At 39.4% G+C, this 16103-nt stretch overlaps 1 protein-coding gene across 12 annotated transcripts in view; it reads left to right on the top strand.

The window, feature by feature from the left end:
• Nucleotides 1-12680, top strand: part of EBF3 (EBF transcription factor 3) — a 123434-nt gene extending 110754 nt beyond the window's left edge. For 4 of the 12 annotated variants that reach the window (XM_032694986.1, XM_032694983.1, XM_032694982.1 and 1 more), the window contains exons 12-16: nucleotides 57-122; nucleotides 776-953; nucleotides 2154-2342; nucleotides 2807-3004; nucleotides 9847-12680. In XM_032694986.1, coding sequence (XP_032550877.1) covers nucleotides 57-122; nucleotides 776-953; nucleotides 2154-2342; nucleotides 2807-3004; nucleotides 9847-9878 — 663 coding nt within the window. In that variant the 3' untranslated portion in view covers nucleotides 9879-12680. The remainder of the gene's footprint in view (nucleotides 1-56; nucleotides 123-775; nucleotides 954-2153; nucleotides 2343-2806; nucleotides 3005-9846) is intronic. The other 8 variants (XM_032694987.1, XM_032694985.1, XM_032694984.1 and 5 more) reach the window with 3 other exon arrangements.
• Nucleotides 12681-16103: the final 3423 nt, after the last annotated feature.

Here is a 16103-nt window from a genome sequence, read left to right as displayed (position 1 = left end):
CACTGCACTTCTCTTGTCTTAGTGAAACATAACGCAGGTTGTTTGTTTTCCTCTAGGAAGTATTACTTAAGAGAGCAGCAGACCTTGTTGAAGCCCTATATGGGATGCCCCATAACAACCAGGTAGGTCACCAACGCGGTCTTTGTTCCCATGCTGACATGTGTAGATCAATACCTGCTCTTTGCAGAGCTGGCAGAGCATCAGCACGTTCCCTTTGTACACAGCCGGGCTTTGCCAGCCACCTTGAGGGCAGTCTGATGTGATGCAATGCTCTGAGGGAAACGCTTCATCTTCCCCTTCTCCTCTCGCCGCTCATTTGCCCATCAGAAATGACAATTAAGTGTAAGGTGCCAAAAGCATAAGCAAGCATTAAGGCAAGAGAATAACCTTGAACTCGGGCCAAAATATACAGTGACTAATGGGAAGTCCTAAAGAAATCTGCTAAACTGAGCGGATCAGACCTACTGTATTTTGCGAACTGCTGAAAATACATCTCCCGCCCTGAGCGAATAAAATGTGTGTTGGGATTTTGACTTGACTTCTAGTGCTAAACTCTGATTTTATGTTAATTTCTTTATTTCTTTATACTTACTGTGTTGAGGTGGAATTGCATGTAGGCAGAAAAACAGGAGGTGTTGCTGAAACACGCAGCAAACTCTCCGCCCTCACTATAATTCCACCTGAATCTCTTTGATAAATTTTAGCATTATTGCAACTTGGGCTATTTGTGCAAATAAGCGTCTGAGTTGTCAGAGCCTCTTTTCTGTCTTTCCAGGAGATAATCCTGAAACGAGCAGCTGACATTGCCGAGGCGTTGTACAGCGTGCCCCGCAACCACAACCAGATCCCCACTCTAGCCAACACTCCCGCTCACACCGGCATGATGGGGGTGAACTCCTTCAGCAGCCAGCTCGCCGTCAACGTCTCCGAAACATCACAAGCCAACGACCAAGGTAGGTGGGATTTCAAGAGTTAATCCTCCACCTTGGTGACTGCTTTTGGCCAGTGCCATCAATCTGAACTGATGTCACCGCCGCCGTGTCCTATCTCTTTCTCTCTCCCTACTCGTGTGTCTGAAAAGCCGCCTTTAACTTTCTTGAAATATTTAATTCTTCCTGTTCTTTCATTTACTGTTATCATAAAGCATCTCTAGTGGGGGCGAAAAATACAACTGGCAAAGTGTAGAAAGCTCTTTGTTATTCACAGTAAATATACAACGTGTATGTCTTTTTTTTTAATATAAAATAATTATGTCTAGGTACCTCCACCTGGTTTTGGAATATTTACACAGATAAATCTAATTTGATGTCTGTGATTTTAAAATACTTTGTTTGTAGGCATGTGTGACATATATGTTACTAATAAAAGTAATAGTTGATTTAATTTACCTGTTGTAATTGAAAATGCATGTAGCATATTGCATTTAAAATTAATTTTGATACTAATGAAAGGAGGGAAACAGGATTATTAGATATGTTCAAACGCATATTTTTTTTTTGCTTGCAACATAATTATTAAATTGATTGCTCAGATAGGAACAAATTGTTGTTTAAAATCCTGATTCTGCTATGTTTCCTCTTCTAAAAAGATTGTCTTTTAATGCATTTCCAAGCTAATAAGCCTTATAAAATTCTGTACTTGCTCTTGAATTAGTTTTCACTGATGGCTACACCTTATGAAAGCTTGTTGTTAGCATAAAAATATCAATCACAAAATGAAGACCCCAAAACAGCCTTTTAAAGTAAATCACTGCTACAAAAAAGTTTTTCTTGTCAGCTCTGGCATTTGAAGGTCTGGAGAGGCTGAAAGTTCACGCAGTGTGTTGGTACAAAGCGGGACTTGAGCCTGTTGATAATTGCTCCTAAAGACAAACGTGAAGGCACCTGACACAGCTGGATCGAAGAGAGCTTTTGTTGGCTGTCTGTGCTAAGAGGAGAGACAACATAGAGTGCTCGCGGATGATTTAAGTAGGGTTGGCGTGATAAGGTTATCTCAAGCTGCAAGAGTTGATAGGGCAGTGAGAGACAACTCAGAGCAAAGCTGTGCAATCAATTAAAACTGTGTAATATATGCTGCATGAGGAAACCCCCCAGCCCTAAGTCTATCTTATAAAATAACATTATTTTTTTGGGGTGGGGGGGTTTCTAACACAGTAGGTTACAGTCGCAACACAAGCAGTGTTTCCCCGCGAGGATATGTTCCCAGCAGTACTCCTCAGCAGTCCAATTACAACACAGTCAGCAATAGCATGAATGGATATGGCAATGCCGGCATGCCCAATCTAGGTGTACCAGGTTCCCCTGGATTTCTTAATGGCTCCTCAGCTAACTCTCCTTACGGCAGTAAGTGTCTATTTTTGGTAACACATCATCATATAGATTCATATTTACTACAAAATCAACTCCTTGCATTGTTTTGATTTTCCTCTATTGTCAGCTACTGGATAAAAGGAGGGGTGACTCTGGAGGCTGGACGTAAAAATGAAAATAATAAATTGATCTGTTTTGTGCCAGAATACAATCTCAGATAGAGAAAAAAAATAAACCGAACCAAAACAAAAAAAAATGAAACAAAATAAAAATTGGACTGCGCAATTCGTAACAAAAGTCCAACACAAAAGAGTTTGCCTGTTATCCAGAGAGTGGCCAAGCCAAGGCATTTCATTTTTATTTTTTATATATATTTTTTTTATATATATATATATATTTCTATATATATTTTAAGAGGCAAGGCCCTATCACTCTCTTTTTCCGTGTTTGCCGTGAAAACCTCAATCTGAGTCCTGATTATTTTTGCTTTATTGCAGTAGTGCCGTCAAGCCCTACCATGGCAGCCTCTTCGGTCACCCTCCCTTCAAACTGTAGCAGTACACACGGCATTTTCTCATTCTCACCTGCCAATGTCATCTCTGCAGTGAAACAAAAGAGCGCCTTCGCTCCTGTTGTCAGGCCCCAAGCCTCTCCTCCACCATCTTGCACCAGTGCAAATGGAAATGGACTTCAAGGTGAGCTGGATCTCTCTCAATTTTCTGTGTATTGCCTTTTTTTTTTTTTTTTTTTTTGGTGCATACACTCAAACCCTGATGGTTTCTTTGGGAGAAAGGTACCTGGCTAATTTTTTTTTAGGTTCCTGGTGCTCTCGTAGCGATGCAAAAGCAGGGGGAGAAATAGGGTAGCACGAATGGTCTGCTGAGATCTTTAGTTCATTTTTAATACTTGCATTAGAGAAAGCACTAGCTGTTTTTCTGGTATTTTCCCTTAGGAGTTCGTGACTTAAACTTTAAAGGAATACTGTATCCCTGAATGCCACTTGGAGGGTTCATGTACTCCGTGTGTTTATATGTTTTTTGAACACATTTCTGTGGATGTTTAAATCCAGCAGCGTTCCGGCAGGACATGGTGTGATTTCCTTGTTTTACATAGGGTGCAATAGTGATTTCAAATATGTGAAGTTAATATAAATCAGGTTAAGCTCTCATTCAGTGAACTAACCTTCTCCTGGACTAGGTAGCCCTGTATGCAGGGGGTTTGCATGCTCTGGTGGTCCCAGCTCACTCTCTTACTGTGGTGTTAGAGTGGTTACATCCCTAAGTGAACTGAATATTTAATTTAAGGCAGGCAATTTTAATAATTTGCTTTTTTGGTATTTTTTTTCTTTTTAATCCATGTGATTTTGTGTGGGTGGAGTGCAAGGAAAAACTTATAAACCAGTTTCAGAACTCTCATGGTCATCTGCTGGGAGTGGGGCAGGAGGAATTACGATACAGTGTATGTTTGGTAGAAGAACAAAAATATGAACAAAGAAGTCTTCCCAAAAAGGAAGACTTAGGTCCTATTGTACCACTTTTAAGACATATTGTAGCATTTAGAAGATAAGACTATAGATGAATTAGAATAATTTGAATGTTTGCCTCTGGTTGAGTCTCATTGTGGAGTAAATTGGAGCACTTCAGATCCCATTGAAATCAGGAAGGCTTGAGGACACTCATACCCCGGAGGTCATCACTCCTCTTGACTTCCTCAGTTAAGAATTAGCAGTACAGTGTTATTTATTCTTTGTATTACCATGACACCCATGATACAATGAGCACTCACAGGCAAACAGATGACAGATATTTTAATTTGCCAAACAAATTCTGAACACCTGCATTTTGCAGGATCTGAAGGCACTTTGGAGAGACATAATCCCAACCCCACAGAACTGTCTGTCCACCACCAAGATCTTAAAACTAATGTTTCTGTAGCTTGTTATTCACTTCTTGGCCCAAAAAAGCATAGGAGAGCTTGTTATGCACTCAGGTCAAGGAAGAGCTGAGGATTCAGCTATGCAAAATTATTGTGGGATGAAAGTTAAAGAAAAGGATAATTAGATTAACAGTTTCTTTCATATTTCTTTACTGGAAGCTTTGCTATGTTACTACTGTAAGGAGAAAACTATATTGATATTCTTAGAAAAAATAATCCATTAATAAAATAATCCAGTGTCCTACTTTCCTCTTTTTATAAAGACACTACTATGAAAAGTAAATACTGAAATAATATAATGAAAAATAAAATCTTAAAAATAAAATTATAAACTAAAATAATAGAAATAAAAGATAATAATAAAATTAATAAAATAAACAAAATAAAATATTATAAATGTGGTAACATGACAGATCTGAGACAACTGCTCTGTAGCAGATATTTATATATATATTCATATTAACATGTTGATTGTGATTTACTCTGAAAAATACAACTATTTAAACATCTAAACTAAAATGATATGAATTTCTGTAATTTCAGTATGTAAATACAGGGCTTCTCATCAGATAGGCAAGGGTTTAGGTGTTTAAAAGCACTAGATTACTGCAAAGTGTGGTTTTAAGGAGAACGGGGTGGGCTGAATGCCTGCACCAAGCACTTAATGTCCCTTGGGCACCTCCCCAAGCCTTTAAAAATTGTACATCTCCAGCCTCAAGTGCAAAATGCTTCATACATAAAACTCAGAAAATGGCTTTGAAACAGCCAATACTGATTTTGTTAACTAGGTCATCAATTTAACTCTTAGGCTGAGCCCAGCCTTTCTCCGGACTAAGCTTTTTCCATGACCAGACAGCCCAGTGAAGACTTAACAATGCCACTAATCCCTGATTTTAGGATGCTGCAATCCAAGCAGCAGACCTGATGTCATCCTTTTGGATTTTGGTTCAGCAGCCGAACTGAAAATAAATAGAAGTGTTGAAAATAAACAAGGAAACAAACATTTGCCATTTTTTCCTCAACTGGTTGAATGGAATCATTTTGTGTTGAACAGAATGACACAGAGAAATAGGGAGAATGTCCTTCTGGTCTGGTAATTAGAGCAGTGAGTTGTGGTAACTAGAGCAGGGTTGTGACAAAAAGTTGAATTGTTTATGCAAAGTAGCACCACAAAATGATGCTCAGTATTGTGAGGAATTTGGGAACTTACAGAGCATCATAGAATCCTGGGATAGGTAGGGTTGGAAGGGACCTTAAAGACCATCTAGTTCCAACTTAGGGCAGAGACGCTTCCCAGGTTGCTCCAAGCCCTGTCTAACTTGTCCTTGGACACTTCCATGGATGGGGCAGCCAAAACTTCTCTGGGCAACCTGTGCCAGGCCCTCACCACCACCTCACCTCACTCAGGTTCCTTCAAAGCAGAGGCAATATCACTTCTCCCAACCAAAACTATTAATTCAGACTGAATTCACAAAAAGTTTTAGGTTGGCAACATTTCCCTCAGTTGTCCTCACAGATTTCAACCACTGCCTTGAACTGAACTGCTGCCAGAACTGAGTGGCAAGACAGGGATGAATTTGTCATCTCCTTCCTTCATGATATATCATAAAGAAAAGCCACCAACACTCCTGTGTTGGCACTTATTTATACTGCATTTGACCCATACAGTTGTTTAGGGAATTTCTATTCTTTCTTCCTATTTTCTTAGTCATTTATGGACATTGAGCTCTTTTTAAAGTTTCTTTCTGGACACTGTGCAAACAGTTTGAGAGTTATCTGATCAGCACATTTTCTACATTAAGTTAAAATTTAGAATTTAAGAGCTGCAGTCCAATGCAGCAGAAGTTTTTTTTTTGTGATCTTGAAGTACAGAGTCTCATTACAGAGCAGGATGTAAAGGAGCTGAGTGGCAGCTGAAGAGTCTGCACTGTTAGAAATGGTCACACATTTAGTCAACCCAAAGGGGAAGTAAGAGCTCATGGTCACTGTTGTTGTATTGGAGGTAAATCCTTCAGTTTATGGATAAGGCAGGACATGGATAAGAATGGATAAGAATGCAGACACAGGTGGTTCTTTCACAGGGATTTGGGGGTTAATTGCACTGATCTTTGCTGGGTAAACCACCGCAGGATGTGTCTATGTGTGGGAAAAATGCTGTTCTTGGTACACCTAAGATGGTGAGAACACAGGACCAGAGCTATGAAGCTCCACCTGGAGGCCAGGTGGATATTTTTGCCTCCTAACAAAGTATAAAGCAGAGGTTGAGCTGCTCTACCTCCTGGCTTATGCTAACATCACCCTAAGCATCAGGACCACCTGAGCCCTCTGCAGTAGAAGCAAGATCTTGCTGCCAGGAAGCACGACCCCAAAACCCACTGCACTGTAGGACCTACTGCCCGAGAGGGAACATGGCCTTTAGCCAACAGATTTTTTTCTAAAAAGATCCAAGACACCTGCTAGTGGAAGGTGTCCCTGCTCATGGCAGGGGGTTGGAATGAGATGGTCTTTAAGGTCTCTTCCAACCCAAACCAGTCTGTGATTTTACAAAGACAGAGGTTAAGAATAAAAACAAATAGAAAAGAAGACAATCTGGGGAGATCTCAGAGGGGTCAGGGTGCAGGCCATGACAGCCAGGGCTGATGTGTTGTCTTCCTGCTTGCTGCACCCATTTCAGCTGCACATCCATCCCCAGACAGCCGGTACCTGATCAGGGTCAACGCTCAGAAGCTGCAAATCACAGAGGAGAAACTTCTCTCTCTGTTGTCCCGTGGCCATGACTCACTCCTGTGACTAAGTCTACAAAAAAGGACCTTTGGGCCATATCCAAAAAGCCACAATCTTGTTGACTCCATATGGCCTCCATTGCATAATCTACGATCACAAAGTCAAGTACTCACACACTTTTTTAAGAGCAGGATCCTACTGTATGTGTTCCTTTGGGCAGAGAGCCTTTTCCTGTTTAAAACAATAGACATTTGAGGTATAAAATATTTTTTTTTTAGTGAGAAATTGCTGGCTCCCTGCGAAGTTGGAAGTACAATATATGTTCAAAATTTGGTTTTCAATTGTAATTTACTTTCTATAGATTGTGAAAGATATTGCTCTCTGGTTATAGGACTGTAACGCAGAGCACAGGGGTCTCTATATTCTTTTAAAATTGCATCCTGCTTAATTTTCTGGTCTTTCTCTGGATGAAAGTATTAAAATTATTATTAAAAAACTAGCCAGCTCATTTTTCTTAAAGAAGGCATTTGGTATCAATTTGCACAGCAGGAAGCGCAGTGCAGAAATTCACAATTGTCAAATGCTGCCACTAAAAGAACAGTGAAATAAATGTCTGGAGCACCAACCTTGCACCCCCCTCCCATTGTGCCACAGGGAGAATTCAACAAAAATAGTTAAATTAAAAAATTTAGACTTCTTCCCCACGCCCCCCCCCCCCCCCCCCCCCCCGCAAAAAAAAAGCATGCAGCAGATAATCTAATTTTTCACACAGTAGAATCATAGAATCCCAGAGTGGTTTGGGTTAGAAGAGACCTTAAAGACCATCCAGTCCCACCCTCTGCCATGGGCAGGGACACTTTCCACTATTCCAGGTTGCTCCAAGCCCCGTCCAACCTGACCTTGGACATTTCCAGGGATGGAGAAGCTGATGGTGCTATTGCAGCATGGACTTGGAGGACATGGTTGAGTGGTGAACATGGTGGTAGTGCTGGTTGATGGGTGGACTGAATGATGTTAAAGGTCTTTTCCAGCCTTAATGATTCTGTGAGTCTATGATAACATCTCAAAATGATCTCCAGCATCCTCCAGTTCAAGTAACCAGACTGACGTGGTGACAGGTTTCCTGCTGACTGAATCCCATTGGAGAAACCAACCTGAGAGCAGGGGTTTGGCAGGTCCAAACACAGGGCAAGGTCATCTGCTGGCCCGGGCTGATGCAGTGTGGAACAGAGATTTAGTGAAGGGTTGTTTTAAGGGTTCTTTAAAAGGTGTTCAGGTGTTGGAAGGGGCTGCCCAGGGAGGTGGTGGAGTCCCCATCCCTGGAGGTGTCCAAGGAACGACTGGATGTGGCACTCGGTACTCTGGGCTGGGTGACAAGGTGGGCATCAGGCACAGGATGGACTCGATGGGCTGGGAGGGCTTTTCCAACCTCAGTGATTCTTGGATTCTGTGAAAACATGATGAAGAAACTAAATGTTTCAGGTCAGAAGGGTCTCTGCCAATATATGCACTATTCTCCAGTTAAATTTTCTAAGTTCAGTTGCTATTTAGCTTTAAAACATTCAGTATTATAAAAAATGCAAAATTATAACTTCAGTTTCAATTTCAACATATTTGCTATGTCTAACTGGGGAAAAAAGTGGTAGAGTTGGAAAACTTTAACCTGTTTCAAGGGGATCACTTGAGCTGTGCTCTAGAGAACATCCCATCCAAATCCTTCCCAAAAATGGTGCCAGAAGGACCAGGACTGCTCAGGGCTCTGGGTGCATCCATTGGAGCAGCGCTGATGGTGCAGACCATGCTGCTGCAGGAAGTTGTGTCACCTATGAAATGTGTACGGACCCAGCTCTTCCAAACCGTAAAGCTGTAACAGCGAATCAGAAATAAATTAATATTGTTGAAATTAATGAACTGAGAAATTGAAGTTCACATCACTACACGAACAAATTTATTAATATCTGTTGTACATAAATTAATGAGAAATATCATTGCGGCAAAAATTAAACAACACTAAAATTAAAGACTGTCTAAAATATGTTTCTGCCAAAGAGTTAACTAGGGAAAAAAACCAGTGGTTGTTGGCATATCAGTCTTTATCTGTTAAAAAGCTCTGGATATGGCTGGTCTGGGCTACTGATAGAATCACAGAATCACAGAATATGCTGAGTTGGAAAGAATTCACAAGGATCATCGAGTCCAACTCCTGGCCCTGCACAGGACCATCCCCAAGAGTCACACCATGTGCCTAAGGGTATCATCCAAATGCTCCTTGAGCTCTGGCAGCCTTGGTGCTGTGCCCACTGCCCTGGGGAACCTGTTCAGTGCCCAACCACCCTCCGGGGGAAGAACTTCCTCCTGACATCCAACCTAAACCTGCCCTGACGCAACTTCAGGCTGTTCCCTGGGGTCCTGTCACTGTGTTTTTATGGCATTTGAGTTCCAGAGTTGGGAGGAGGTGTAGGGTCCTTGGCTTTGGTCTTGGAGAGTTCTTGGCTTGCTCAGTCCTGTTTTTATCATAAAGTAGAATCGTGGAAAAGGAGGTTTTCTGCCCAGGTGCAGGTCTGGGCATGAAATGATCGTTAGAGGGGATGTCCCCAAGGAATGGTGTTATGGTCAGGAGTGTTGTCGGGAGCCTGGAGAGCTGAGCACAGGAGTCAGGGTGCCCTTCCCTCAAAATCCTGCTCAGAGCCTCCTTTCCCAAGGAGAAGCCCTTTGTTTTGCTATGAGAGGTGCGTGTCCATGGTCCCTTGGTCCAAGGATGACGTGGAGGAACCCGACTCTGCATCCCCTGTTTGAGCATCGCGATGGCTTTGAACCAGCTGTACCTTCCCCCAGTTGTGACAATAACGGCTCCTTTTTCTTCTCTTTTCTCTTTTAGCCATGTCCGGGCTTGTAGTCCCGCCAATGTAAAGTCACTTTTGTTTACCTACCGTAGCACCAAGCTGCAGAGGATGGGCTTAGGGGACAAGTTTAGTATATTAAGACATGCTGATGGAAGCAGTATCTTCACGCAGAATCAGCAACAAATCGAAATGCTACAGGAAAAAAAAAAACAAACAAAAAAAAAAAGAAAAAAAAAGACTTTGTTTAAAGATTTTATTTAAACTATTAAGAATCTACATGCAAACAACCTACTTCTTCATGAACAATTCCATTTTATTGACTGAATTTTTCTCATATTTTCACATTTCTCAGTCCTGGAGAATAAGGAAAAAGCGACGCCTATTTTGTATAAAGTTTCTGATTACGTCTTGGCTATGTCTAGTACTTGCTATGTGTTGGGAGAAACTTTGTGGATGCACCATTTTGATTATCATGAAACACTGATGAAAAATGCCTCCGAACATTTTTCTGTACTCATAACTAGATTCACAATGGTTGTGTATCTCTATAATGTGAAATATTTTTTTGTGGTGGAAAAAAAAGGGGGCCAAGGAGGTTATGAGCCATCAAACTGGAAAAAAAGAATAAAAAAAAATAAGGATGAATATATGATTAGAAAAAAACCACACAAAAAACCGGGGCGCGGGGGCGGGCACGGGGGGGTTTATCGTTGCTTAACTTCATCTTAATGAAATGGAACTTTGTAACTTATTGTAGTTAGAAATTGTAACTTTGATATTGAATTCTCTTGCCTTCAACAAGCACACTGACAGAGAAAAAAAAAAAAGAAATTGCTACTGTCTGTTGGTTTAAAAAATGAAAAAAATATACTTCCACTGCTAGAGCTTCCTGTTAAGCAAGTGTGATCTGCAACATTTTTTCAACTTTTGCTAGCACTGTATACTATTGCATTTTAGGCTACTGTGAAGTCTATGTTTCTTGTACCAGAAAATTGTCCTTTTGACTTCTAGATCCTTCTTCCCTAATGTGTTTTGTATGTGGTTATAAAATTGTAGACTTTTGTGATTTTGCCAAAGTTGTAGCTAAATATTTATACACTTGTCTTGAATTTTTTTCAGATCCACTTAAATATTTAGAAAACAAAAAGCAGATTTTATTCCTTATGGAGGCTATAAGGAATAAAATAGTCTTACCCATCGCAACACTTTCTTTCACATAAACACTTGCAGTCACTAAGGGAATTTATTTTGTAACATATCAACTATAAATATTGTATTTATCTTTGAAATTTTGTATATTGCTTTTCATATTTTTTTTTTTATGTTCCTGTATGTATTGGTTTTTGTCCTGGCCTGGTATCGTGATGCTGAAAAAAGCATTAAGCCAAGAACCATTGCCTTCATGTTTTTCTTTTAAATAAATGAGTGTCCGTGCATTTCATTTGTACTTCATAAAGTTGCTATTGTTTAACCTTTCCATCCTTTTTTTCTTTATTATTTTTTTGAGGAAAAGTCAAATTCATTGTTTATTTTTATATTATTTTTAAGTTATCAGAACAAATAATTTTGAAAAAAAAAGTCGTTCGTTGTATAGTCAAATCAAAATTGTGCCACATGGCTGTAATGAATACTAGTAGAATATGTGCATGTGATACAGCCACAGAAAAGATGAATCTATTTTGTGGTTGCATTTTTTATTTCCTATTTCTGTTTGTTTGTTTTTATTTTATTTTTTATTTTTTTTTTTAAAGATTGTAAAAAGTCATTTTTAGCTGCCACCCATGACTTTGCCACATAGCTGAACTGTGTTTACTGGAAAAATTCAGAGGCCTAAAGTTTAAAAATAAATTCACTTCTGATGTTTTAATTAAAATGTTTGCCACATGAACTTCTCTGATGCCTTAAAAGTGAACTTCTTTGAAGAACTTTTGTGCTGTTTTATCACAGGCTTACACCACAATTGTTAATCACGACTTCTTTTGGATGATTTCTGGTGTAAAAAATAAGGGGAAAAAAAAGCACAATCCCGGTGTACAATTCTCCCACTCCTTTCTGTGTCGATTTTCTGCTGCACTCTGCATTCTCCCAAACCCTGCACTGCTCCAACACGGGAAATCAGGATCACACTGAATTTTTAATGTCTGGGAGTTGTTTATTTAGGTTTCTTGGGGTGTTTTTTTTTAGGGAACCTTTTGTAAATGACCCATAGCTGACTGTATTTTTTAAACTGGAATGACCTCCGTTATATTCCGTGGCTCTTAGTGCCAAACCCAGCAAGAAAAACGTGGAGTTGTTTTTATTTTTCCTTTGCACTAACTGGTTTGCCAGCACAGCACTGCAAAACACATTGCAAACTGCAGCAGAATTCACGTTTTAACCAAAAAGGAGGAATAATTTTTTAAAATTATTTTTATTATTATTTTTAATTTTTTTTTCTTTCTGGGCAAAAAAATGCACATTTTAGTAAAGCTTTTATTAAAGGGTTTAGAAGAACGATACAGCTCTGTGAGCATGGCCAAGGCCTGGCTAAGTGGGAAAGCCTGAGAAGTCACTTTGGAACTGAATTGCCTCCGTTATATTTTGTCTAAGTAAGGTTTTACTCTAAAAAAAAAAAAACAAAAGAGGTCACGTGTATATGTTAAGAAAGTCTGCAAGTTCCTTCATAAATGCAATCTGTTTGTGTTTTAGATTAATTAGTCAATGCACTCATTGCTTCATTGTCTCCAGACGAAAAGCTTCACTAAATGGTAGATTTTACTGTTAAAGACCCTACAATAAGATTGTTTTATCTGTACATTTTTTCATATATTTAACTGTATAAAAAAATGTTCATTTTACACAATATTTAATTAAAGTATTTCTTGTCTGTGAATTTCATTTTTAGTAATTTTATCTGGTTTGATTATTAAAAAAAGTGACTAAAACATGAAATGAAAAAATGCAACACTGGGGGTTTCATTTCTAAATATCATAATTTTTATTTCTTGGTTATGAAAAAACCCAACCCTTGACATGGTCTTTTCAGTTCCTTGGGATGAGGATGAGGAAGGAGACCTCTGCTCCACAGAAAAATGCCTTGTTGCTCAACCTTGGCACAGTACTTAACCAAAACTGCTCACTTTTTGTGAAGTGAAGGTAACAGCAGAATATCTCTTTTTCTTATTTAACCAAAGCTGTGCACTTTAGACACTGTTTTCGTAAAGTGAAGGTAACAGTAGATTTTTTTTTTTTTTACTATTTTAATATCATATTGTAAAAGTCTGTAAACAGGAAAAGTTATTTTAAACAAAGCGCAACCCAAATTTTCCACGCGGCACTTGGACACCGAAGGTCGACGTGCTCGTCTTTTAACTGCTGATAAGGAAGCAAATGCTTTTGCTAATTATAATGCTGAGGACAAATATTTCACCCTCTGGACCATAGTACGTGCAGTGTACATAAAACGGAGTTAAAACATATATATATGTATATACTGAGGAGGGCACGATGCAGCCTCTGAGTCAGAGAGAGTTACAACGCTTTGCTTGATTCCAGGTCTGAGTTTCCCACCCCAGATGCCAACTGTGCTCCTGTATCGTTGTGTGTGAGCAGTAGCAGCAAAAAAAGGTTTTTTTTTTCAGGAATATGGGTCTGGCAGAGCAATGTAAGTGCCTATGGTGGTAAAGCAGGGATTTTGTTATGGATTTTGATCCGGTCATTAATCAGAGGGCTGCTGACAACTTCGAGAGGGCACTGAGAAACTCTGAGCTCCAAAGTAAATATATGGACTACATGTGGATGTAGTGCCAAATGACACACCGTGTGCCAGAGCCCCTCCTTCACCACCCCGTGTCTTAGTGGCAGAGTGATGGAGTGTGATGAGAAGGTGCAGCTCACTGTAGTCACAGCCTACGAAGGAGAAAACCAGGGACATTTAACCATGTTTCCTTTCTTCTCCACTATTTCCATTGTTATCATGTTTGATGAAAACAGGTGTGACGAAAACAGGTGTTAAAGCTATAGAGCACTTTGGATGATGATGATGATGATTATTATTATTATGCATTGAAAACTGTTCCACTTTGAATGTGTATCCGTGTATCGTGTTTAAACAGCGGCATAATCAGATGCATGCCGCTAAAAAAATAAGATGGTTTTTAGGGATGAAAGTCTGTGTGATGCCTACTGGCGCTTTTCCTTTTAGGTTTATTTCAAAGGTTTGAATAATGAGCATCTAAATGGTTCCTCTAACTTTCAATGCAAAGGAAATACAAAAGGAGAAAACCCACACAAGCTGTACTAGGAGTGACAAGTCCTAGAGCGATCCGCCACCTACATCTGTAGCTGGGTAATAGCCCTGGTGAGGAAATATGTTGTGTCAGCCTACAGTGAGTTTAGACATAAGAAGATGATAAAAATTCCTTAATCAAAAATGAAGGAATAACAGTCTCTAAAAGTATACGCCAATTACTGCAGAGCAGCTTTTAAAAGTCTTTCAAGCTTTTAAAGATTATTCAAAGCACTTGAAATAGGCTTCAATCTAATGCCTCATTTCATTGCATTAAACAGCCTAGTTAATAAAGAATCAATATATTCAAAGGGCAAGGTTATCTTTTGTCTATAAGGGGTGGTGTCATTCTGAACCTTTTATAGTTCAAATGCTGAAAAAGACCTCATGAAATCCATACTCATCAAGTGGGTCAACTAGAGCAATAAAGAGGCCTCTGAAAGAATGGCTGCACTCCTTTAAAACAACTATAAGTCTTATCTCCCCACATAGTCCTCGCCAGGCTCCCGCAGAAAATGTCAATTTCTCATCAAGACAAGAGGCCCGACGATAATTTTTTTCCAGAGAATACACACAATTAGGAGAATGCAGAAAGGCCCCACCAGTGATTTGTAGCTTATTATGTCACGGGCAAGCTGCGATCCGCTGCTAAGCAGATAATAAGGGCTGTTGATAACTAAAGTGTCGATACGGCACAGAGTGATTTTTGAATGTGAGCCCTTGTGCTTCCCCTCCCCTCCTCACGCAGATCCCGGGGCCGATAATGGTGCATCTGCCAACCGACACCGCCCGCCGGACCCCACAATTAATGCCGTGAATAAATAGCACAAAGGAGCGGAGATTCTTTATACTCTTTGAGACAATTCCCTGTTTTACCCTTCAAGGAGTTCTTTTATGTGAGAATAAGGTTGCTTTTAATGAAATTTAAACTCATCAGAGGAAATCAAAACCCTCAAATCAGATTACAAATTGATTTTTTTTTTTTTTTTTTTTTTTGGCCACTTGTCGTTGTGCAATGTAGTGACCTAAGTTTTACAGGGAAAGGAAAGGAAAGCACCCAGTCTGGAGTCAGGGCATGCAAACAACCTCTACAAAAGCATACAAAAGAGGAATGTTCCTGAAGTCCCACAAGTAATAAAAAGTTTTTAAAAGTTGGTGGTATAATTCAAAAAGTGATTATCTTTATTCAGATTCTTATAAATGCAGAAATTTTAAATTAAATTAACTGTCCCAGAACTTTAAATTGTAGAAATTAAATAATGGAACCCAGCCTCCTTCTTTTCTTATATATTATGCTAAACTTCACTGTTAGATAAAATTTCTCTGTTCAGGTCAAAATTAACTGATGGAGGATTTGAGACCTCCTAGTCTGGGACCCCACTTCAGCTGGTGACATCACCAGTGCACTTTGGTCAGTTGAAATGTGATAGTGACAGAGGTAATATTATTATATTTTATTTCTTAAACATTCAAATAAAGCAACAGTTGCACTTAATGGTTTTGGTTTCTTTTTCTTGACTTAGTGCTACTACTGACAGGGTAGTGTGAACTAAAGGCTGCAGGTAATTAATCAAAAAACGATGCATTTTTGGTACCCACAAAGCTTTGTTATATGACTCTTATTTTTTTTTGTATTTACCTTGAAATAAATTAAGCTGTTTCAGAAATGACTTTGTAACAAAAGACAGCAACTACCCCCATAACAGACAATGAAGGGGTAGTGAGGTGCAAGGAAATTATCTGAAAGATGCTTTGCTCTAACCTGACAAAAATTACAGATTTCTTACTGTGTAAAATCTAAAATAGAAAAATCAAAAAAGGAAACTGAGGCTGGAACTGGTCTGGGTAATACAGCCAAGCAACAGTTGCCCTGTATCTGCGAAGTAGGATGGAGACACCAAGGAGAAGAGTGAGAGAAGAAAGGAGGAAGATGTGAAAAAAAATTGTACATTGAAACCCAATAAAGTTGTGTTTAATGATCTCTGTCCTCGTGCTGTGTAGTTCTGTTGTGGGGCAAGCACTCAG

Source organism: Chiroxiphia lanceolata, chromosome 8 (assembly GCF_009829145.1).
Source record: "Chiroxiphia lanceolata isolate bChiLan1 chromosome 8, bChiLan1.pri, whole genome shotgun sequence".
Classification (NCBI taxonomy): Eukaryota; Metazoa; Chordata; class Aves; order Passeriformes; family Pipridae; genus Chiroxiphia; species Chiroxiphia lanceolata.
This window is presented reverse-complemented; position numbering and strand designations above follow the sequence as displayed.